General features: G+C 34.2%; 1 protein-coding gene across 1 annotated transcript in view; it reads right to left on the bottom strand.

The window, feature by feature from the left end:
* Positions 1–2,182: 2,182 nt before the first annotated feature.
* GABRA2 (gamma-aminobutyric acid type A receptor subunit alpha2) overlaps positions 2,183–23,633 on the bottom strand; it is a 120,312-nt gene continuing 98,861 nt past the window's right edge. Inside the window, exons 9-11 of the mRNA XM_059924125.1 lie at positions 12,173–12,375; positions 6,466–6,645; positions 2,183–2,479 (exon numbers count right to left, since the gene is read on the bottom strand). Coding sequence (XP_059780108.1) covers positions 2,183–2,479; positions 6,466–6,645; positions 12,173–12,375 — 680 coding nt within the window. The remainder of the gene's footprint in view (positions 2,480–6,465; positions 6,646–12,172; positions 12,376–23,633) is intronic.

Genomic DNA, 23,633 nt, shown 5'->3' with positions numbered 1-23,633 from the left:
TTAAGGGGGAAATGTAGAACTTATAAGAACAATATTTAAAGTGTCTAACAATACATACCATACAAATCATTTTTTATTGCTTGTCTTCAGGCATTGTGTACTGTCTTAGACTACCACACCCTTCCCTAAACAGCCCAGAAGAGCTATGATATATTTAAATGTGTAAGAAAATAGGATATCTTCCATTCCAGTGTATGAATAAAGTGCACTTTAAAAAACAATTTAGATGACAAAGAAGATGCTATTGGAAGGGAATTAAAGAAATACATTTATTGGCTCATGTAACAAATTTATTTTATTAAGGATTATGGATTACTTTTCGTGAGGGAATTTTTAATGTCAAGGCTGTCTTCACCGCCAATTCTGTTAATAAGATGCATTTGTGACCTTGGTATTAATACAGTCATGCAAAGCACATAACAGAATCACACTGAAACAAAGAAAATGAAAAAAAATAAAATTTAAACGAGGCAAAGAAATAGCAGTTTTTGTTGTGATTTTGCTTATTTCCATAAGATACTCCTTTTATTGATTTTATGAACATACCTATTTATGCACTATACTGAAATACTGTACAAAACTGCAAGAAATGCCACTATTTGACTACTTACGTTTCTACAAAAACACCGTCATATAGGTGTATCTGTTAGTAAAAGTCAACTAATAACTGCTAATGTATATGTGAGTCAAAAGGATTTTAAGTTTGCCCAAAATGTTGAATCTAGGCATGAGACACAACTATTAATTTCTATTAACATATTTCAGGGACATAAAGAGTATTTTTTAAATACTGAAAGGAAAATGAATTTTACTCATTAATAATTAGTAATTATATAAAATCGAAAATTCTGGTTTCTAATTTAGCTACATGTTTGTGTGTGTATCCTAATTGAGCTAATTGTGTGTGCGTGTGTGTTGTGTGTGTGTGTGTGTGTGTGTGTGTGATGTCTGTGCATGTGAACTAATCCGCAATCTGTTGGTGATGCTTTAAAGTTTCAGTTTAAAAATGTTCAACTCTTACCAAAACCTCTTCAGGTATACAAAGCTGCAAATTTGAGTCAGAGAAATTCAAAGTTGCAATTTACAAAAGCAGATTTACATTAATTCTTATCTGAAAGAGCTGCTTTCAAGACAGAAAAATGTGCCAATTAACTGCCCTTTCCTTTGTAATTAGTGGCTTCTGAGTCCTGATGAAAAGAAGCCTTAAGGCAGAATTTGCAGTAAACAGGAAAGGAGAGAATCGTATAAGTGCTTATAACATATTCTGTGACACCTATGAACTCTCATTGATGGGAGTTTTTGGCACAGTTTTCTAATCCAGTATGAATGTTGCTCCACAGCAGCCAAACTGGATGTTTTTGCCAGTCTCCAGCGCCAAGAAAATTTAGCTGATCGATTTCAGTACAACACATACTGGAAAGAGTAAGACCTATTTATTGTCTTTTTTTTAAATTTAAGGTAGTTTCCAATGATTAAAATAATCTGTAGGATTTCAATTATTACTTTCAAATAAACTCTGATGCTAAAAATGTGATGACCATGACATTCCAATGGTTATTAAATTCTAGGCATAATGAACATCCTGTCGGGGTGACTCATAATTATTTGAATTTGTCATGCTGTAATATGTACATGGCTATAGACACTATACAGAGTAATTAAAAGCTGATTTCAAATCTCTAGCTTTTCTTCTGATGTGTACTAAGCTTCCAATTATGCTAGCAGGGATTCTGAGCACCCGGGAAGGGAACTGATGTTGCAGATATGAGGTTCTGTTATTTAGAGGAATTCATCTTGGAACGACAATGTTACCTTACATTATAGTTAGGCAACAGTAAAAAATACTCCTATGTAAGACCTGTCCATAATATGTGGTGTAGGATCTCCATTTTCATCGCTGTTAGGAAAAGAGAAAATAAATCAGGTCATCTGAAATCCACTTTAAACCAGTTCCTAGGGTAAATCTTTTAAAAAGGCAATGGCTTTTTGGGCATGGGGTGCTTTCTGCCTGCAGTACCACAAGTTAGCAAATGCGTGTCTCTATTAGAGGTCTATAAGCTAGTTGCTATATACATACTGTACATGTTGGTTCACAAATTAGCAGTTATTAGTCAGACTGTACATGGCAAAACAAACCAAGTTTAATGTTGCTATACATCCCAAAGACAACCTGTGTCTAGATTCAAGGACTGACCCCTAATACAGGTTCTCTGTTTAAGTATGTAGCCCAGTAAACTAAATTAAATGTACCAAACAAAACTGGGAAAACTATTCTAGACATTCTGTCAATTTTGCTAACACTGTTGAAGGTTTTCTTGGCTTCGGCTGGCTTGTTTTCCGGCTTCTTGTTGGGTTCTGGCGTGGTTGCACTCTTGGAGATGGTGGAGAGAACTGGGTCTTTTGAAAGATTCGGGGCATAATTGGCAACTGCCACTGCATAAGCATTGTTCTGTATCATGACAGAGGCTTTTTCTTTTTTCTATTGAAAAATACAAGAATTAACAGAATGTGGGTTGAGACTGCTTCTTAACATTTTCCAAACTCCAGTTCAAATTCTGAAGAAAAGTATCTTGATAAGCATCATTATCCATTAGAAAGAAGGAATTTAGGGAAATAAATGTAGTTTATTAAGTCCTAAAACCATTAGGGAGAGGAAACCCCCAGAGTAAATCAATGATATCATTTTCCTGGAGAACCATTTTCTTGTTGTTTACATGGAACACTGACAATCAAAAATACAACTTTAACAAATGACACATTTTTGACTCTTACAAGTCACTCAAATATTTGTTGAATGAATGTGTGAATGAATACATGATATGAAGACATAATTTAACATGAGGAATGATCATCTACAGTGAACTATCTCAAATTTTGAATTAATAATTTAATTTCTTTAACTTGATAACAGGATTTCTCCCCTTCATGTCAAAATCATACAGTAATGTTTTACTCAGATGGTAGGAAATTGTATCCATATACAGATGTTAGTGTAATAAATACTAAGAACATAGAAGGAAGATGAAATACAAACTTTTGGATTTCTGCCTAGCTCATCCACAACATGTTTCTCCTTATACTTCCCAGTTCAGTTCTCACCCACTTTAGTCTGGGTCACAGTTTTCTCCTGCCTGGACCAAGCAGCATTCCTTTGTACTCTTCCACTTGGCTTGACCTCATCCAATCATTAGTCAAACTACAACCCCCATGGGGACTTTTTAAAGACATAAATTGGATGGAGTCACCTGTCTGCTTAAATCTCTTAAATACCATCTCATGGAACTTAGAATAAAATCAACACTTCCTGCCATGGTGTCTTTTTTTGTTCATTATATACCAGTCTCACTGAAATAACTTGCATTTGGAGGACTTCTTTGTTTGATGCCTTTGGCTATGCTACTTCCGATAGGGCCAGAGTAAAGGGACAAAGTAGGTAATTAAATAGTTAATCCCACTAGGGGACTGTAAGTAAAGAAAAAAGTATGGGAAACTCCTGTAAGTTAATGAACACTCTAGAAAGCAGGTTTGCTTAGCCACAAAGCCAAGCAGGCTTCCTTAGCAACAAAACCATGAAACAGAAGCATGAGACATGCCCCAAAACTATAAAACAATGGTGGCATGAGACCCACATCCTGCCCAGTGAGCTCAGTAAGTTACTGTTTCCTAGGACACATTCATATATGCGCACTAAAAACAAAAATATAAGGAAAGGTGACATACTAAAACCTGAGATGATTTCACATTTTTAGCATAAGTTACTGCCTTTTTGCTCATTTCCACTGAGGCATGACAGTCCCACCTTGACCATGTAAGGACAAGAAAACTCCCCTGCCTTACATGGAGGAGGAATTGATGATGGAAGCATGACATCTACACAAGAATGAGGAAGAAGGGGTTTTTTTCCCCTCCCACTGTTCCTTTGATTATAAAACTGTAGCCCACTAAGTTCTCGGGGCACAGCACCCTCTGGCCTGCCTACTTGTAAGCCTCACAAGCATCCTATTCTAATACATCACTTCTTATCCATCTCTTTGTCTCTCACTTAATTCTTTCTGCACTGAGACATAAAGAACCGGAGCTCGGAGTCCCCTGAAATGCCACCTAGTGGTTTCACTTCCTCATCCTGGAATGGCTTCCCTCCATCCCATTTTCCACGTGATCAATACCCTCTCATATTGTGATCTTGGTTGAAGTGTCATTTCCTCAGAAAGTACTTCCTAACCACTCTAATGTCGTCCTGGTTCCCCATCTATACTCTTTTAGAGCACCCAGTTTACTTCCATCATGTCATTTTTCAAAATGAGTAAATTCTTCCTTTAGTTGTGTGATTATTTGACTGACATCTTCCTTTCCTATTAGAATCTAAGTTCAATGAAGGCTGGTGCTATTTCTGTCTTGTTCACCATTATAACCTTAGCATGATTCCTTCCATGAGGTAGGCACATATTATGCAGCCAAATTAATGAAACCTGAAAATATTTACTCAACATTAAATAATAATATTTAATGAAACCTGGAAAACTATTTAACTGCACTTCTGTACTAATACACACTCATTGCTAGTTATCTAAATGCAAACAAATTTGAGCCAGCAATGAATTATCCAAAATAGTGAATAGTGTAAATCAACAGATTTATAGGACCAATTGACCTAGGACAGATTTTCAAGTATCAGTATTTTGAATAAGAATTCTCAAAATGTCCAAGTAAAATAAGATAACAAAGGGCCTCTGAAAGCCCAGGAAGATCTGTAAACAGGCCCACATTTCCTGTCCTTCACTGGCACTGGGTCTCCCCCTCACCTCTTTGCCTTGCTGATAAGGCATTCTTCCAGACCTGGCTGGAGCATAAGAGGAAAAGGGGTGAGGGATTACCATTTGTAGCTTTATGAAAGCTATAAAACAGCTTTTCCCATGTTACACATGGAGGGTAATCCTCAAGCATATAACTGGTAGCAATGATAACTAACACCTTGTGAGCCCTAGGATGTGTCAGGTTGAGTGTTAAGCCTAAGGGTGTCGTTGGTGACAAAATTCACTACTGGATAAGAAGTAAGTTCTATGTTGTAACCCCAAGTTACAAAATCAGAAACAGAAGCTAAAGAGGTTTTGTGACATGACCAGGTCTCCTGTCTAAGTGGCTAAAAAAGCACACAAACTCAAATGTGTGTGGTTTCCAAACCTCTGCTTTAAACAGCATGCCTCATGACTTTACCTCTGAGGAAGCTTGTGAATATCTTTTTCTCAAGATTTTCCAATTGAAGTTTATATTACTAGGTCAACCTTCTAAAAGGACTTTTTAACCCATAAAGTTCTGACATATAGTGTTTATATTATTATTATTTCAATTATACCTAAACATCTCTTAAACTGCAATATCGAATTGCAGAGATTGGGCAATGCAGAATTCCTAGCAAAGTTCCTGGCACAGGGCAGGCTCAAAAAATGTTTGCTTCATGATAAATGAATGACATCTACTAGAATGATTACTGTGATAATATACGTATATAGGTATATATAATGTATATAAGCATATAATGTATTTCATAGAATACAATAACCATTTATTAGATTAATAGAAATAGATTCTAATAGTGTATTCTGCAATTCTGTTATGTAATTATGCCGAAAGTCCTCAATTTCACCATCTATAGATGTAGGAGACTGAGAAATAATAAAATAAGCTCAACTGAAAAACAGTGCTGCGGAATTTCCACGTTTGTGGAAACTGTTTCACTTGTGATTGAGACATATAAGAGGGAAGTGGGAAAATATGGCTATACACTAAAACAGCAAATGATTTATTTTTATACATTATCTGGGGAAAAAAAGTAAATTATGCTGCTTTAGAATCAGTGGATGCTGTTACTTAAGTGGAATGAAAAGCGATATAACCCATACTAATTAAACTTTCTGTTTTTTAAATGACATTTTATAAGAATCAGAATATTCTGAGGTTATTACTTTATTAGAGTGTCCAAATATATAATTAAAATTTTAAGTCTGGAAAATTCCTGATTACAGAAATCAAAACATCTTACACCATTGGGGCAAACCAGTTTTGGCTTTCCTGGAGTATTAGATAAAATGAAGTGCTAGTAAATTGAGCAAATGCTCTAGCTAAAATATAGACACCTAGTAGTGAAGTGACCTAGGATATAAATGAAAATAACAATCACATAGTTTCAGAGTTGGAAAGAATCTCAGAGACTGAATAAGGCAATGGAGCTTAGAATAAGGAAATGGAGCTCTCATAAATACAACACTAAATACAACAGTCTTTGGAGAAAACCCCAGGTTTACAAAGTGGCAAATTTATGCTCTTTCTACGTACCATGTTGCTTTTTTACAGTCATTGTGGCTACTAGAAAGCCCATTACTTGTAAAACAACAACATGCTCCCTTGTCAGATAATGCTATTGTTAACTGTCTGCTAACCATCCTGACTGAGAAAAGTGATACTTACAGAAGATTGTTTGAAGATTATACAGTCCATCCACTTCTCTAAGTACTCTAAAGTCTTTCCTTGGATTAAACTGGGCCATGAGAAAGCTATATACTTGGACCATATTAGCTTAGCTCCTTGAAGAATTGCCTTCACTGAGTTGTATATTAATGTAATGCCTTCAGCTTTTATTGAAGGGGACTACAAGAAACATCAATATGAAATTCATTACTGCTTTTATTGGGAAAATGTTGACATTACTTGCAATAGCACCCAACTTTCCCTAATATAAAACCCATATGATATTGTTTAAAAAAGAGATTTTTAGCATAGGACAATCGTTCTTTCTGAGGAAATTTATACATCCATTTTTTGGTTAAAGAAAGATAAGTTTCCCCCATGGTTTACTCTCATAGCCAAGAAGCTCAAGATTTGAATCTCAGCATACTCTAGCTATGAACTACAGTTAATGTTCTGGCCCAAATGGTGGACATATTTGCAGTCTATTTTCCTTCATCCTGATTTTCTACTTCTATTTATATCTTATAATAATTTAAGTACATGCATTCTTTTGGTAAACTGCCTGAAATGCTTTTGGAACAAGGCATGATGTTTAAAAATGCGTATAAATGAATAAAAACACTTGAAATACGATGTTTTCTATGAATTGCATGGAGTGAATCACAAAACAATGGCACATTTCATGTTAGTTTGGATATTATGGTGCTATGCCTATATTTCAAGTAATTTAATATATAGTGTATTTCCAGAGAATATGCTTTTCTTGGCCAGTGTAGAACCACTGACTCAGATTTAGAAATAAAAACAATCTCAAGAGACAAAAGGTATTTTTAAAAATTTAATTCAAATAAACTATGTGCTAAATGCTATGTCAGGTATTGGCAGAGAAATAATGCATAAGACAAAACTATTATCCTCTTAGATCAGGTAACCTACTGTTAGAAACAGATTTGTTTATAATAAAAGTATAATTTAATGAGGTTACATAAAAGAAATTCATGCCAGGTACTGTAGAAAGATAGTGGGGGGATGGCAATTAGATACAATTGGAAAGATTTGAAGGAATAAGTAGTTCATCAGTTAGAAAAGAAAGGAGAGGGCATTTTAGCAAGAGGGATGAACACATCTAATGCCATGGAGATATGTAGGGGCATGGAATTGGGAGATGTTTTTAATGGCTAGAGGAAGCATATGAGCATGGACTTTAGATTTGTGTTCAATCTTGGATTCACCACTTATTAGATGTGTGATCCTGAGCAAGTAACTTTACTTGACCAATCTTGTATTTCCTCATTTCTAACATGGAGATATTCCCAGGCACATAGTAGTAAGTGCACAATAAATAACACACAAAAAAATTTCTTATTATTCATCATGTAAACAAATATATTAGAAGACTATATATTTGGACCATATTAGCTGAGCTGCTTGAAGAATTGCTTTCAAAAATTCATTAAAGAGCTGAAAATTAAATGAACAGATTTCTGTTTTAGAAAGATAACTCTGGCACTACTGTAGAGGATGGATTAAAGGGAGACATGATTTAGAGATAATGAGGAATAAAGAGTCTCAAAATAATGAGAGATGGCAAGGGCATGGTCTATGACATATAGGTAGGGGAATGGATACCATTCAATGACTGATTAGGTCTTAAGGGTAACTTCCAAGTTGTTGGTTTCTGAGATTAGGTTTTGCCATGAACTGAGGTATATATGAAAAAAAAATAGGCATTTAGGAGATTTTTTGTTTGTTTGTTTTTTCTTTCACTTTTTAAAAGAGATATGTAAAGACTGAAATGTCATATACATGTAGAAATGCCTAGGGAACAGGTTGGATATATGAGCTTGGAAGTTAAAAGAAAGGTATGGAGTATAGCTGTAGACAATAACCGTGGAAGGTAAGATAAAGGTGTTGGCTGTAGTTGTGATTTGGTTATACTTCATTAATTCATACCATATTTATTGAGCAACTAATATATACTAGGCCCTGTACGAAGGGACAAGGATAAATGATTTATTAAAATAAACATGGTCATTGTTAATCATGGTCAGTGAAGGAGGTGGGATATAAGCGTGCAATTACAAACTGTGATAAAGAATTAAATGCAAAAGAGCAGGATACTATACACACTTATAAGGTGATCTAATTATTCAGGGGTGTGGGGAGCAAGTGTTCAGAAAGTTCCTGAGGATTGGTATATGTGCTGAAGATGAGTAGGTTTTACCTATTTGGATATAATAAATAATGAACAGTGTGCTTAGTGTTGCTGACATTCCTACAAGTATGGTCAGTAAAATCCTTAAAGTGAGAATCACTTATGAATAGTAAAAACAAAAACATAAAATAAATTTATATGACTATCTTTGGGGATAAACAACAGCAGATGCTAAGGAGATTGGATCTACTCTGAACTCAGGCAAAGAATCTCAAAGAACAGAATGAATAGTGGTAGCTGTTTTAAAGGCCTAACAGAAGAGAAAAAGTTGTTTTAAAGGCCTAACAGAAGAGAAAAAGTTGCTGACTTGGGCCTGAAATGGAATCTTGGAGTATAACAGTATTCAATGGATTCAGTGGGGATCCCTTAAGAAAAATGGAAAATTATCTAATCTGAAAATGTAGAGGTCGTTGCTGTCCTTCAGTTACAGGACAATGAATGGAAAGAATTACAGTGAGCTGAGAATTAAACTAGAAGTGAGAACATACACATTGTAAGCAATGTTTTCAAAAAGCTTGAATGGAGAAAAAGAGGGTGGAATCTGATAATGGGAGAATGGGTGACATACAATCTGGAGAGAGTTTTGGTTTTGCCTTTATGGTAAATTAAACATATTAAGCATCTTCAGGAATGTAAAGCAAGGAGACACTTGAAAAGGAGAAGATAGCTTTGAAGAAGTAAGAGAAGAAAATAATAACTGATGCTTCAAGATTGAAGAAGGAACAAGAAGAAAAGAATCAAGAGATGGGGTGGAAGAATTAGTCTTGAGGAAGTGGAAGAACACTGGGTGTAAGAGAAGTTTCCAGAAGAACTTGGGAGGTTGCATAAGTAGATATTTTCTTATATGGAAGGGCATAAATATTTGAAGTTGGGTTATTTGATCCACCACTACATTTTTAGAATGATAAAATTTTGTTGACTAATTTCACACCTGAGACTAAAGGTATAGTGTACAAACTTGTGCAAGATCACAGAGCAAGGTAGGCTTTGTCTTCTAATAGAGGGCTCAAATGTGTTTTGAATATGAAGTGAGTGGATTTATTTATTTATTTTCAAAAACTAACTTTAAAGATCAACAGAGCACAATCTACATGAAAACTGTATGTTAAATACATATCTCTTTCTTTCAAACATATAATATTAATATGAATCTCTGAGTGATTATTCTTATGAGACAAATTAATACTTGCCAGTTAACAAACCTTTAATAACTTTTTATATACTCTTTGGATTGACAGATAATTTAAGTGCATTTACTCATGTTTACTAACTTCACAAAAGAGAACTTCCTCCAGTCTGGTTAAACTGAAAGGATGCCAATTTGGCCGATGGATAAAAACTTTGTATTTCAGGAAAATTATTGTTCTCCACTTAATTAAATCTAAGGATAACTAAAGCAGAGGTAAATTGCACTGAAATATTTTTTTTAGGCAGATGTGCTAGTCTGGGGCACTATACTAGATTTCCTTTTAGTTCTAAGGACCTGGTTATTTCCAAAGTAGGTTTAGGAAATACCTCCCCAGATTCATTTCAATCATGAAAATGGATTGAGTACCCATTGATAAATTCACCACTGTAAAGTTTTAAAAGACTTTCCATGAAGGCAAAGAAATCTTCTCATTGGTATTACATTGCCAGATTTAATATCAGAAACTTATTTATTCTTTTATTCAATGAAACTTTCTGAAGTGCCTACTAAGTGACTGGCACTGTGCTTGGCACTCTAGCTGTGGAAAAGTGACTAAGAACAAGCAAGGTGCCTGATATAATGTTCCCTTTAACTTATCCACTGAACTTGAACCACTTATTACTGAAATAATACAAATTTGTTAGTTGTTTTCCTGCAAATTAGGTTGGAACATAAATGATTTCAACCTAGATTTAGCTTCACTATGTGTGATCTGCTATGTGGGTAGAGTTAAATTCAGTATTCATCAGTAGTAGGTTATTGCTTTTAGAATGCATTATCAAGAATGTGTTTTTCACATTTATAGGTACTTCTCTTTTCCAAATTCAGGGGTTAAGAAGGCATATTATTTGATATGCCAAATCACAACATCAATTTGATTGACACCCTCATCGCATTAAAAATAATATATCAGTATATTTCTACACAGGGCATTTACACTACAAACCACTATTTATCTTTTGTGACATATTTACAAAGCATCTTATCTTCAAAAAAAGTTAGTATGAAAGTGCATGTGTAACTAATATAAAAAGAAATAATTGCATAGATAGCATGGAAAAGCAGTATATTTTATGGGGAATGAAAACATCAATCAACAGTAAAATGCAATGGAAATGGTAAAATAACCTAGAAGGTAAGCATGGAAAATCAATCAGATTCCCTTTAATATTTACTCATTGGCTATTAGCATACAAAACATAGCTTATAAAATGAAATAAACCAGCACTCTTATGAGAACTTTTACAGTTTACAAAATTAGGGAAAAAGAGCAAGACTTTTAAACTATAACATCAACTGTTTGTACACTTTAACTGCAATATTGTCGTAGAAATTTGAAAAAAAAATCTGTATTCAAATAACTGGAAAGGAAAATCAGCAAGTATATTATTCCAAATTTAATGGAAGGGTATTCAGGTAGATATTTTATAATAAAGGAGCCCTCCAAGTAGAATTTTTACTATTATTAAGACTACTTTCTATCTCATTGTGATATATACAAAGCCTCCTCATAAGACAGATGAATAATAATCTATAGACTAAGAAAGGAAACGGCTATTTATCAATGCACAAAACTCCCACTTCCTTCAGTACTTGAAACCTAAAAATAGACACCTGAAATAATTACCAAAGAAGTTAATCTTCAAAACAAATACTTTTTCTCTTATAGACTGCAGGAGCAACTTAAAATGTCTAGGCATTCCTACCTAGTTACTTATTCCATACCACATGGGAGAGATTACGATGCTGCCAGTCTTTTGCATCCAAGCAACAGAGATGGGGGTAGGTGAAGAGTAACTCAGCCCACTTGACTGATAGGGCCTGAAATTCTATAACTGGTAAAGTTAATGCCCACTTTTCTTTTCCAAATCTTTTTCCTATAAACCAGCGTGGTTAAGAGCATGAATTTAATGGTCAGGCAGATCTGGGTTTAAGTATGCTTATTAATTTGTGTGAGCTTGAGCAAGTAAATAACTTCACTAAGCCATCCATAGCTTCTTCATCAGAAAAAAAGGAGAATTAAAAAGAAACCCTAGTTATAAAGTTGTAAAGATTACACGAGAGAACATATATAAAAAACTTAGCACAGTGCCTGACACACAGAGCTCAAAAGATGCTAGGAAGTGGTTTTAACAGAAGTAATACTACCAGCACTCCTAAAGGATTTCAGGCAAGAGCGTACTTTGAAAGAAATCTTTTATGTTTGAATGTTCTTAATGTCAGTTTTGAGGAACAGTGTCTGTTGCAAGCTAAATCTGTTGGGGGATTCTCTTAATCACGGTGAGAAGGAAGTTCTCACTTACCTTGTCATTTACTACACTCTTTCCATCCCAAGCCCATCCTCTTTTGGTGAAGTAATTAACAGTTGCAAATTCAATTAGGGCAGAGAACACAAATGCATAACAAACAGCAATAAACCAGTCCATGGCAGTTGCATAAGCCACTTTGGGGAGAGAATTCCGAGCACTGATGCTTAGAGTGGTCATTGTGAGAACAGTTGTTACTCCTGCAGAAAGATAGGAAGCAAAAACATCAACAAATACCAGCAGGACAGCATTGGAAATACTTTTTTTTTTTTTTTTTCCCAAAGGTACTTTCAGTGCCACCTCTAGCCACTAAAAAACCAAAGAAAAATCTTCAGAAAGAAAACAGTGCAAAGTTAATTATCGTAAATGGTTATTATGCTTTTTGAAGTGATGACTCTGAAATGCTTTCATTTTTCATTTTTGTTTGTATGAATCTCCTTTTTCTCTTAAATACCATTGAGGTTAGAAAGACTGGTGAAACTGAAGTTGAATTTCCTATAAGGAAAGAAGGACTTGACATTGACCCATTGTCCATTAACATTAATTTTTAAAAAAATCTTTCACAAAGCCTCACATTAATTTGTTCATCATTTATTTGAATCATTCTAAGCAGACGACCAATCATCCACACTAGTAGTCACAATAGAACTATGATTAAGAAGTTCTTCATTCTAAGTATAGCTACCTAAGTATGAAATTAATTCTGGATTGCCTAGCATTGTGAGGACATAATTTCTTTCCTAATGAAGCTTAGAATCTGCAGAAAATAAAACAAGCATCTAAATCCCAAACCTTATAAAATTTAAATCACTAAAAAGGTATATTTTATACCTTTGTTGGTTTAAAAAATAATTTCGTTCCTTGCATTATAAAGCTTTTCTGCCTATAGTCAGGGAAGTCACAATGGTTAAGTAAAAAGAAAGCAATAACTCAGAAGCCAGTCACAGTATCAGCAGTCAAAATGTCTACAATTACCTGTTTTATCAGAGATTCAAGAGAGGATTAGTTATGTACATAGGGGATACATTAAATTAAAAGACAATTGAAATGTTAAAGAAATGTTCATTCATATACTGAAATTTTTTATATTTTATTTTTTACTTTCCCTTAGGATAAATGAAACAGTCTTTTTTCTCTCTTCCCATAGAGTTAGCAGTTCAAAATAGCAATAATTCTATTTAATCATGAGTGAATGCATCTGGGAATATGATGGTAGTAGTAAGAATAAAAGGTAGAAAAATAAATTTAGCTCACCTGCTGCCGAGTCAATATTAAAAAACACATTTACAGAAATACATTGTGTTTGCATGCATCAAACTGTGAAAGGTTTTAGATGGTGTCTTCTTTCGAGAATTTGGTAGAGGAGAATAATTAAATAGAATACAAGCCAGATACACCCACACATACCCATGAACACAACCATATCCACCTGTACACACACACACACATATATATATATACATGGCAATGCAAATGACGAATCAATATATGAAAATATATTTAACTTCACCAGCAGTTAAGGAAAAAAAAAAGCAATAATGAGATACCTTTTTAAAACAATTTTATCAGCAAAATGTTAGCAAAACTTTAAAAGAGTGATAACTATCCTGGCATTGAAGAGGATGTGGAGCAATTGACATCCTCTTTAATAGGGATTACAGATATCTAAGAGACTATTGCCTAATCTGAGGTCATAAAGATTTAGGCCTATATTTTCTTTTGAGTTTTATAGTTTTAGTTCTTACATTTAGGTCTTTGGTCCTTTTTGAGGTGATTTTTGTGTATGGTAGATGTCCAAATTCATTCTTTCGCATGTGGATAGCCAGTGGGCCCAGCAACATTTGCTGAAAAGACTTTTCTTTCCCCATTAAATGATCTTAGCACTTTTGATGAAATCAATTGATCATAGATATATGGGTTTACTCTGGACTTTCAATTCTATTCCATTAATCTACATGTCTGTCCTTATGCAAATTTCACAGTTTTGATAACTTATAGCTTTAGAGTAAGTGCTGAAATTGGGAAGCAGTTCTCCGAATTTCTTATTCTTTTTTCAGATTGTTTTAGCTTTTCAGGGTCCCTTACACTTTCCTATGATTTTATGGTCAGTTGCTCATTTTTTCAAAAAATGGTCATTGGAGTTTTGATAGGTATTGCATTGAATCCCTTGTTTGGGGAAGTATTACCATCTTAACTACATTAAGTCTTCCAATTCCCAAATATGGGATACATATCTATCCATTTTAATCACATATACATATATCATCTCCATTTATTTAGAACTTTAATTTCTTTCATCAACATTTTATAGTTCTCAGTATACAAGTTTTTCATCGTTAAACTTAAATTTATTTATAGGCATTTTATTCATTTGGCTGTTACATAAATAAAAATAGCTTCTTCTTAATTTCCTTTTCAGATTGTTCATTGCTAGTGTATACAAACAAAACTGATTTTTTTAATGTTGAGCTTGTACCCTGAAACTTTGCTGAATGTATTAGCTCTAATAGTTTTTATGTGGTTTAATAAAAGTTTTCTATGTATAAGAACATGTGATCATGTGATCTGCAAATAGAGTTTTACTTCTTCCTTTCCAAATTGGATGCCTTTTATTTGTTTTTCTTGCCTAACTGCCCTAACTAAAGCCTGAAGTATGATGTTGAATAGAATTAGTGAAAGCAGACATCCTTGTCTTGTTCCTGATGTTAGAGCAAAGACTTTTCATCTTTCACCTCTAAGTGTGATGTTAGCTGTGGGCTTTTCTTTGATCCTCTTTGTTGGGTTAAAAAAGTCCTTTTCTAGTGCCAGTTTGTTGACTGTTTTCATCATGAAACATGTTTCATTTTGTTTTTCAGAATCTACTGAGATGATTTTGTGTTTTTTCATATTTCATAAATATGTTTGGTAGTACATTGATTGCTTTTTGTGTGTTAAACCAACCTTACATTCCTGAGGTAAATTCTACTTGGTCACAATGTGCAATCCTTTTTATATGTGGCTGGTTTCAGTTTGTTAGTTTCTTGTTGAGGACATTAACATCTATATTCATAAGGGATGTTGATCTGCAGGGTTTTTTATTTCCCTTGTGATTTCTTTGTCTGGTTTTGGTATCTTGGCAAAACGGCTCCATAGAATGAGTCAAGAAGTTCCCTCATCTATTTTTTCAAAGAGTTTGAGAAAGAATGGTGTTAATTCTTTCAATATTTGGTAGAATTAACCAGGAAAGCCATCGGCCTTAGGCTTTTATTGATTTTTTTGATTACCCACTTCATGGCTTTACTTGTTATAGATTTATTCAGACTCTTCAGTCAGCTTTGGTAACTTTCTGATTTGAGGAATTCGTCCAGGTTATATAATTTTTTGGCATACAGTTGTTCACAGATTCCCTTATAATTCTTTTTATTTCTACAAGGTCAGTTGTAATGTGCCCTCTTATTTCCTGATTTTAAAATTTTGAGTCTTCTCTCTTTTTTTTCTTGATCAGTCTAACTAAAGACTTGACAATTTTGTTGACATTTTTAAAGACCAACTTATGGTTCTATGTTGATTTTCTCTATTGTTATTTATATTCTCTATTCCATTTATCTCTGTTCTAATTTTTATTAATTCCCCCCTTCTTGCTTTGGGTTGCATATGCACTTTTTTTCTTTTAGTTTTTAAGGTGGAAAATCAAGATATTAGTTTGAGATCTAAAAAAAATAATGTAGATGTTTACAACCATAAAATTCTCTTTGAGAAATGCCTTTGTTGTATCCCACAAGTTATGGTATGTTGTATTTTCATTTCCATTCATTCTAAAGTATTTTATACTATCTCTTGTGATTTCTTCTTTGACCCAATAGTTATTTAGAAGTTTCTTATTTAATTTCTACATATTTGTAAATTTTCAAATTTTTATCTATTATTGATTTCTAATTTCATTCCATTGTGGCCAGAGAACATGCATTGTATGATTTCAATCTTTAAATTTATTGAGAGTTGTTTGTGGGCTAATGCATTGTCTTCCTGAAGAATGTTCCATGTACATTTAAGAAGAATGTACATTCTGCTTTTTTTGGGTGGAGTATTCTATAGATGTCTGCTAGATATGGCTGGCTTATACTGACATTCAAGTCTTCTATCTTCTAGTTCTAGCCACTATTGAAAGTGAGGCATTGAACTCTTCAACTATTATTTTTGGACTGTTAATTTCTCCCTTCAATTTTGTCAATTTATAGTCATGTATTTTTAGGCTTTTTTGTTGGGTGCATATATATTTATAACTGTTATAACTTCTTGATTGACTCTTTTATCATTATTTTATATTCTTATTTGCCTCTGGGAAAGTTTATTGTTTCAAAATCCATTTTGTCTGTTATCAGTATGAACAATCAAGCTCTTTTTTTGGTTATATACTATTTCCATCCTTTTATTTTACCCTTATTTGTATCTTTGAATTTAAAGTTAGTTTCTTGTAGACAGCATATAGTAGGATCATGTTTTATTTTTTGTTTTTTATCCATTCAGCCAATTTCTGCATTTTAACTGATGGATTTAATCTATTCACATATAACATAATTTCTGATAAGAGAAAAGTTACTTCTGCCATTTTCTATTTATTCTCTATAGGTATTTTATATATTTGTTCCTTTGAGAACAAAGGAACAAATATATAAAATCTTTGAGAGTCTTTTTCTTTTGACACTTTGAATATGATATCCTACGGTCTCCCGGCCTCCATGCTTTCTGATGATTTGTTAGCTGTTAATCATATTGAGAGTTCTCTTTACATGAGGCATCCCTTTTCTCTAAATGGTTTCAAGATTCTCTTTTTTTCCAGTTTGATTCTGATGTATGTATTCGTGGGTCTCTTTAAATTTATTCTATTACTGGTTTACTGAGCTTCTTGAATGTGTTGATTTGTGTTTTTCATTAAATTTGAAAGTTTTTGGCCACTATTTCTTCGAATATTTTTAAAACCTTTATCTCTCTCCTTTCCTTCTGTGACTACCATTATACATATACTGACATGCTTGATAATATGCCTCAAGTGTCTTGGGCACTGATTATTTTTCCTCATTTTTTTTCCTTTCTGTTCCTCATACTTAAGAATCTTAATTGACCTATCTCTGAATTCATTGATTCCTTCTTCTGACTGCTTAAATCTAATGTTAAGCTCTTCTAGTAAATTTTTATTTTCAGTTATGGTACTTTTGAATTACAGAATTTCTACTTGTTTACTTTTTATAATTTCTATCTATTGATTTGATATTCTCTGGTGAGACATCATTATTATACTCTTCTTTCATTCTTTAGACATGGTTTCCTTTAGCTCTTCTATTTTAACTAATGTAGCTTATTTAAAGTCTTTGTCTACTTAGCCCAACATCTGGGCTTCCTTAGGTATAGTTTCTAATGAATCTTTTTTTTTTTTGGTAAATGGGCTATACTTTTTTTTTTAATTTGCGGAACTTATATTTTTATTGTAAACTGGACTTTTTGAATACTGCAATGTGGCAATTCTGGAAATCATATTCTTACCCTCTCCAGGGTCTTTTGTCAATTACTGCTTGTTGTATTTATTGTCTTTGTTTGTTTAGTGACTTTTCTTAACTAATTCTGTAAAGTCTGTATTCTTTTCATTTGGGACCATTAAGTCTCTGTTTTCTTAGCTTAGTAGTCATCTAATGATTGCATAGAGTTTTTCTGAAACACTTGAAACCAAAAAAATCTCTCAGTCTTTGTCCAGTGATTCTGTGTGCAGGTTGGGATATGTCTTCATCATTCAACCAGGCAGTTTACAACTCTGCCTTCTCATCCACTTCCTGCTTGTGTAGAGGCTCAAGGTCAACGAGAGGGGAGAGCTTTGGGCTTTCTCAGTCTTTTTTTGTGTATTCACATAGCTCTATGTATGCATGTGGCCTTCTAGATTCCAGGAAATATGTCAGTGCTTTTCAAATCACTTATGTACAATTCATTCACCAGCTTTTCCTCTCAAACCTTTTGGTTAGCCCACTGTTTGCCCCAGATGTTATCCACTGCCTCCGGCAGAAGCAGCTAAAGTATTTGCCTGGAAATGCTTTCAGTATGCATCCTTCAGGTGGTAGCTTTGGCACTGGGGGAATTCTGAGTCAAGTGAAATAAAAACAAGCTTTTTGAGAAGATCTTCCAGGGAGGCATCATACAGATGAAGTAATGATAATTCTTTTTGGATGAGCTCCATTTTTCTCCTTCTGGTACCAGGAATTCAGGCTTTATTTTCAAGACTACCACTTAGGTAGGGAGTGGGTATAGGACTAGTGTAAGTTGCAACACCATAAAGATTACTATTCTCTACCAAGATTCTACCATTTTTCTTGAATACATGTACTCAGGGTTGCAAGCTGTTGGCTAGTTTCCAAAGTTCTGAAAAAGCTGATTTTAACAGTTTTACCAGTTTCTTATTGCTTTTATGAAGATGTGGGATTTTAGTATTTCTTACTCCATAGTTTTTGGTAATGTCACTTCTAACATTTTGAGGGTCTACCCTGAGACCTAGGAGTTATCTTTCTAGATAAACCAGGGCAGTATTAAATACTGGATAACAGTATAGATATTTCCTCAGAAGGCCTTATCATCAGATGGCTTGGGTTTGAATTCTGGCTCCATTACTTGCTGCCTGTGTGATTTTGAGCAAGTTTCTCAACTATTCTCATTATGTTCATCTTCAAAATAGAATTTTAGACTATATCTACTTCAGAAGAATGTTGTGAAGGTTAAGTATGCATTTACCACAAAGCCTGGAACATTGTAGGAATTTATTAAATGTTACTTATTTTACTTCTCTTTTTCATTGTTATTACTATTACGTCTATCAGAAATCTGCTTTACTTAAATGATAGCAGAAAAATATTTAAAGGTAAATGGTACACAAGGCCCTTTACATGAACACTGCTTATAAAAGTAAGAAAGTGGCAAAAGTGGCACAGTCAGTATTTGGGAGATAGTTTAATAAATTGTTGAATACCTACATTAGTAATACCAATACAATATTGAAAAGAATAAAGTTGGGCTATACATTGATGGCAAAAAATCTACAATACATTTTGCTTAAAAATGTTTCACGATTCAAGATTCATGAAAATATACACAAATGAATTTGTGCATCAATATAGATATACTGCATGAACTTAGTTAAAAAAAAATCAGAAAAGACACTCATCTTAAGTTACCACTTTGGTAACTTTAGGGGAGAAGATAGCACATGGTTTGGAATGATGAAACAGAACTGGACTTGGGACTGATTTTTCATTGTTTTACTTTTTTTGGTATTTTATCAGGTAAACATAAAAGGACAAAATCTCTAAGGATACAATCTAAGACAATAATATTAGTTACTTTGGGGAATTAACATTGAAGGAAAGTCATTTTTAAAAATTTTTCCTGGAGTGAACCTGCTTTGCTTCTGTGATAAGAAAAAATACAAAATTTTTGATTTAAACAAGAGATACTTAATGACTTTTAATCTTTTCTAATTCAAGTGTGAATTCTTGGGAACAACGGATAGATACATTAGTGTTGACTAACTTAAGGAAAATCTACAAAAAATGCATGTTCAAGTTATGGCAAACTATAAATTTAACTATGATTCTAAGTCTATACTGCTAGCTTAAAATTAGATGTGAGTCTAGTAATTCAAGCCAATAAAACGTTATAGCAATTTCAATATGAATCTACTAGGAGGCTCTTTTTCACCATATTCAAATCTTCCCTATATCTAAACTTTATTTTCTTTCGTCTGATTGTGGAAACTTGACATTAAAATTGTTAACATGGACAATAAGCTCCTTTCTCCTTCCCTCCCATCCTTCCCTTTCTTCCTTTTACTGGTGGGCTAAGATTCTCATACGTCAGCTCTTCTGCCCGCTCGTTGAGTCTAGCCTGGTCCCATTACACTGTAGATAGAAGAGCTAAGAATTAAAGAGCTGCACTTAGCTAGAAACCTCACAAACCTTCCACAAGCCCATCTCCCAACAATGGGCATTTTTCTATACCTAGTAGGGCCTCCATAAATGAATATTCCCACAACATTACTTTAACAGACTTGTGTCTTCCCTTATCACCACTGTGTGACCACTGAATCCCAATGCTTCTTTGGGAAGCCTAAGTTTCTTTTTCAGTAAGATAAAAGGCAGGTATTTTAAAGTGCTTTCAGCACTAAAATTCTATGCATATACGTGAAAAATATGCGACCATTCCCCATACACAGACAATATCTAATGTATAGCTATTTTATATTCTGATTTTATTCTGTGTAATATTTATTTCAAGGTGTAGGTGCCAAAAACCTCAGCTCATAGTAGATGAGAAAATGGTGTCAAAGTAAAGAAATGCTTAGTATTGAGTGAAAATATACACTGAAAGGAGAAAATCAAATCAGGGGAAATGATTTCAGCACAGAGACTGAGACTGTGGGCTCCATGGCCCGATGCCTGAATTCTAATTTTGTGACCTTAGGGAAATTCCCTAGCCTCTTCGTTCCACAATTTCCTCATTTGTAAAGTGGGGATTAGGGATAGTGTTTTCCCATCCTGTTGTTATAGCAACCAAATGAGTTACTGCATGTAAAGCACTGCCTCTGTTATAAAAAAAGACACCTCAGTGTGTGTGCGAAAAAAAAACATCACTCTGAAAGCAAAGTCAGGACATAATTAAATCAGAAAAATAAAATACTCCTTGAGACCTTTATCCCCATCAAATGCTTGTTTGTGGTTAGGGTGTGGGAAGTTAGGAAGAAGTGTCAGAAACCAAACAGGCACAAAAACTGCAACAGAACAGAAATGTCAAATTGTTTGATACCACCTGCTGGCTACTGCTAGAAATGGCAGAAACAACAGACATCCTGGAAACAACATGGTGGATTCCCCACCCCACCCCTGCCTGCCCCTTCAGCCCCATGGACAAAGCAATAATCACCCCTTCCCCCCAAAAATGATAATAATAACATTTACAAATACAGTATAAGTGCAGTATGAAAGGTTGCTATTTTAGTTTATTTTTAAGGTTGAAATTTTAACGCATAACTGTACTACATCTGAATAACAAAAATGTTGAAACTTCTGTGTGTTAGAGACAGAAATTAGAACTTGGATAGCATATCATTGTCCTAAAACCTAATTATCTCAAATTCCACTAATTTAAAATTTGTGAACTATTGATCATAATCTAGAAGAACATGATCGAAAGGTTAATTATAATGTAGACAACACTGTGAGGGATTACAAAGTTTTCTTTATGCTTACCTGAATACATCATGGATTTAATAAATCCAAAACTCATATCCCTTTCCCCAAATATTGATGTCCCTTTCTCAATGAAAGGCCTCTGCAATCAGAATGAAGTCATTTTCATATTCTGTCAGTTTGGACAACACATGGTTTCCTCTCCCTAGAATCTTTTCCTTGTCACACATCCTTCTTTTTTACCTAGCTAAATCCTATTTCTTCTCTTAAGTTATTGAGTACCTACTTACTGCAGGTACTTTTTGTAGGCACTGGGAACATACCAATGAACAAAATAGCAAAGATTCCTGCACCTAAAGAATGCACATTGGACTAATGCTGCAGTACACACAGCTCAACTTGTTCTTTCTGCAGGATTTCATCCATAAAGGAAAAAAAATAGGCACCTATGACCTGGTCCTATGCATACCTCCATAGGTCGTGTCCTTTTTCAATTTTCTGTTGGTTTACATGACTGTATATCCCTAATAAACTATATGGATTAGAGTTTGTTTGTCTTCTCCCCAAAATGTAAAAGTGTGCATAACAGAGGGTAGGAGATCATTAAATAGTTTTTAAATTAAATAGTTTTTAAATAAATAGGGCATAGCAGAGTGCAGGAGGTCGTTAAATAGTTTTTTAATTGAAACTACTCCCCCAATGATCTGTAATTGATAAGCCTTTATTTATTAGGATAATGGCAAGAAATCTCTTCCTTCTTTTATAAAGCAAGTAGGCATTGAGTTCCTATTCTGTGCCGGGCTCTGTGGAGCTGTGAATGGAATGCGAGCCAAACCAAATCAGTTCTCTACGAGACATTTTTTCAAAAGAGCACAAAGTAACATAACATCACAAGTGGGCAGGGTCTATGATGAACTGTAACGGGGTGACCTACCTAGACGGGAATTTGGGTTAGACTTCCCCAAGGAATGAAGGGGTAAGTTAAATGGTCACCAGACAATGGAAGATAATACTAGACTGAGGAAAGAATATGCACAGGACCCAGCCCAGAGACATGGGGAAACACGGCATTGTGAGGCTTGGAGAGAATCCTGCAAGGTGGGAAGACAGAAGAGAAGGGTTTCGTGAAGAGGAGGCGAGAGGGGGAGACAAGAGCCAGACTATCCAGGGCCTGTTTGATGGTGTTCAGGTGATACAAATTCTTTTCAAGAGCAATGGGAAAGCTTTACAGAGTCCATTTTAAACTGGTTAGTGACATGGTCAGTATTTCTTGTTTAAAAGATTACTCTGGCTATTGTTCCTCTATAGTTAAGGTAGTTGCTTTTTTCTTTATTTTTTTCCAGCATTTTCTGTTTGCCTTTGGTTTACTGTAGTTTGAATACGATATGACTAGGTATGTTTATTGTTTGTTTTGATTTGTTTTGTATTTATCCTTCTTGGTGTTCTCTGAGCTTTTGGACCTATGGTTTGGCCATTAATATTTGGCAAGTTTCAGCCTGTTAATGTCAAATATTTCTTCTGTTCTTACTGTCTTCTTCTTCTGATATTCCAATTATGACTATGTTACACCCGTTAAAATGGTAGCAAAGTTCCTGAATGTTTTGTTGTTTTGTTTTTGTTGTTGTTTATTCAATTTTCTTTTCCTCTTTGAATTTCAGTCTGTGAGGTTTCTAATGATCTACAGACAAGCTCAGTGATTCATTCTTCAGCCTTATTGAGTTGATTGATGAGCCCACAAAAGGCATTTCTGTTATTGTGTTGTTGTTTTTTTAATTTCTATCATTCCTTTTGATTCTTAGAGTTTCCATCTCTCTGTTTATATAACTGATTTCTTCTTGGATGTTGTTTCCTTTTTCCATTAGAGACATTAACATATTAATCATAGTTATTTTAAATTCCTTGCCTAATAATTCCAACATCCCTGGCATGTCTGAGTCTGGCTCTGTTGTTTGCTTTTTCTCTTCCAACTGTGTTTTGGTTTTTATTTTTCCTTTTGGCATGCCTTCTAAATTTTTCCCCAGGTTTTATGAAGATATAATTGGCATGCATCACTGATAAATTTTTGTTGAAAGCTGATCATGTTGATTTGGGTAATAGGAACTGAGATAAATAGACCTTAAGGGTAGGATTTATGTTAACTTGGCTAGAGGTTGGCTGTGTTTAATGTTTGCTGTCATTATAGGTGCCGCAGGATTCAAGGTTTTTTTGTGTTCTTGCTGTGGCTTCACCTTTTGACTTTGGACTTCCCTAGCTACTCC

The sequence above is a fragment of the Balaenoptera ricei genome, chromosome 5, assembly GCF_028023285.1.
Source record: "Balaenoptera ricei isolate mBalRic1 chromosome 5, mBalRic1.hap2, whole genome shotgun sequence".
Taxonomy (NCBI): domain Eukaryota; kingdom Metazoa; phylum Chordata; class Mammalia; order Artiodactyla; family Balaenopteridae; genus Balaenoptera; species Balaenoptera ricei.
Note: the sequence above shows the minus strand (reverse complement) of the source record. Positions and strands in the feature narration are given on the sequence as shown.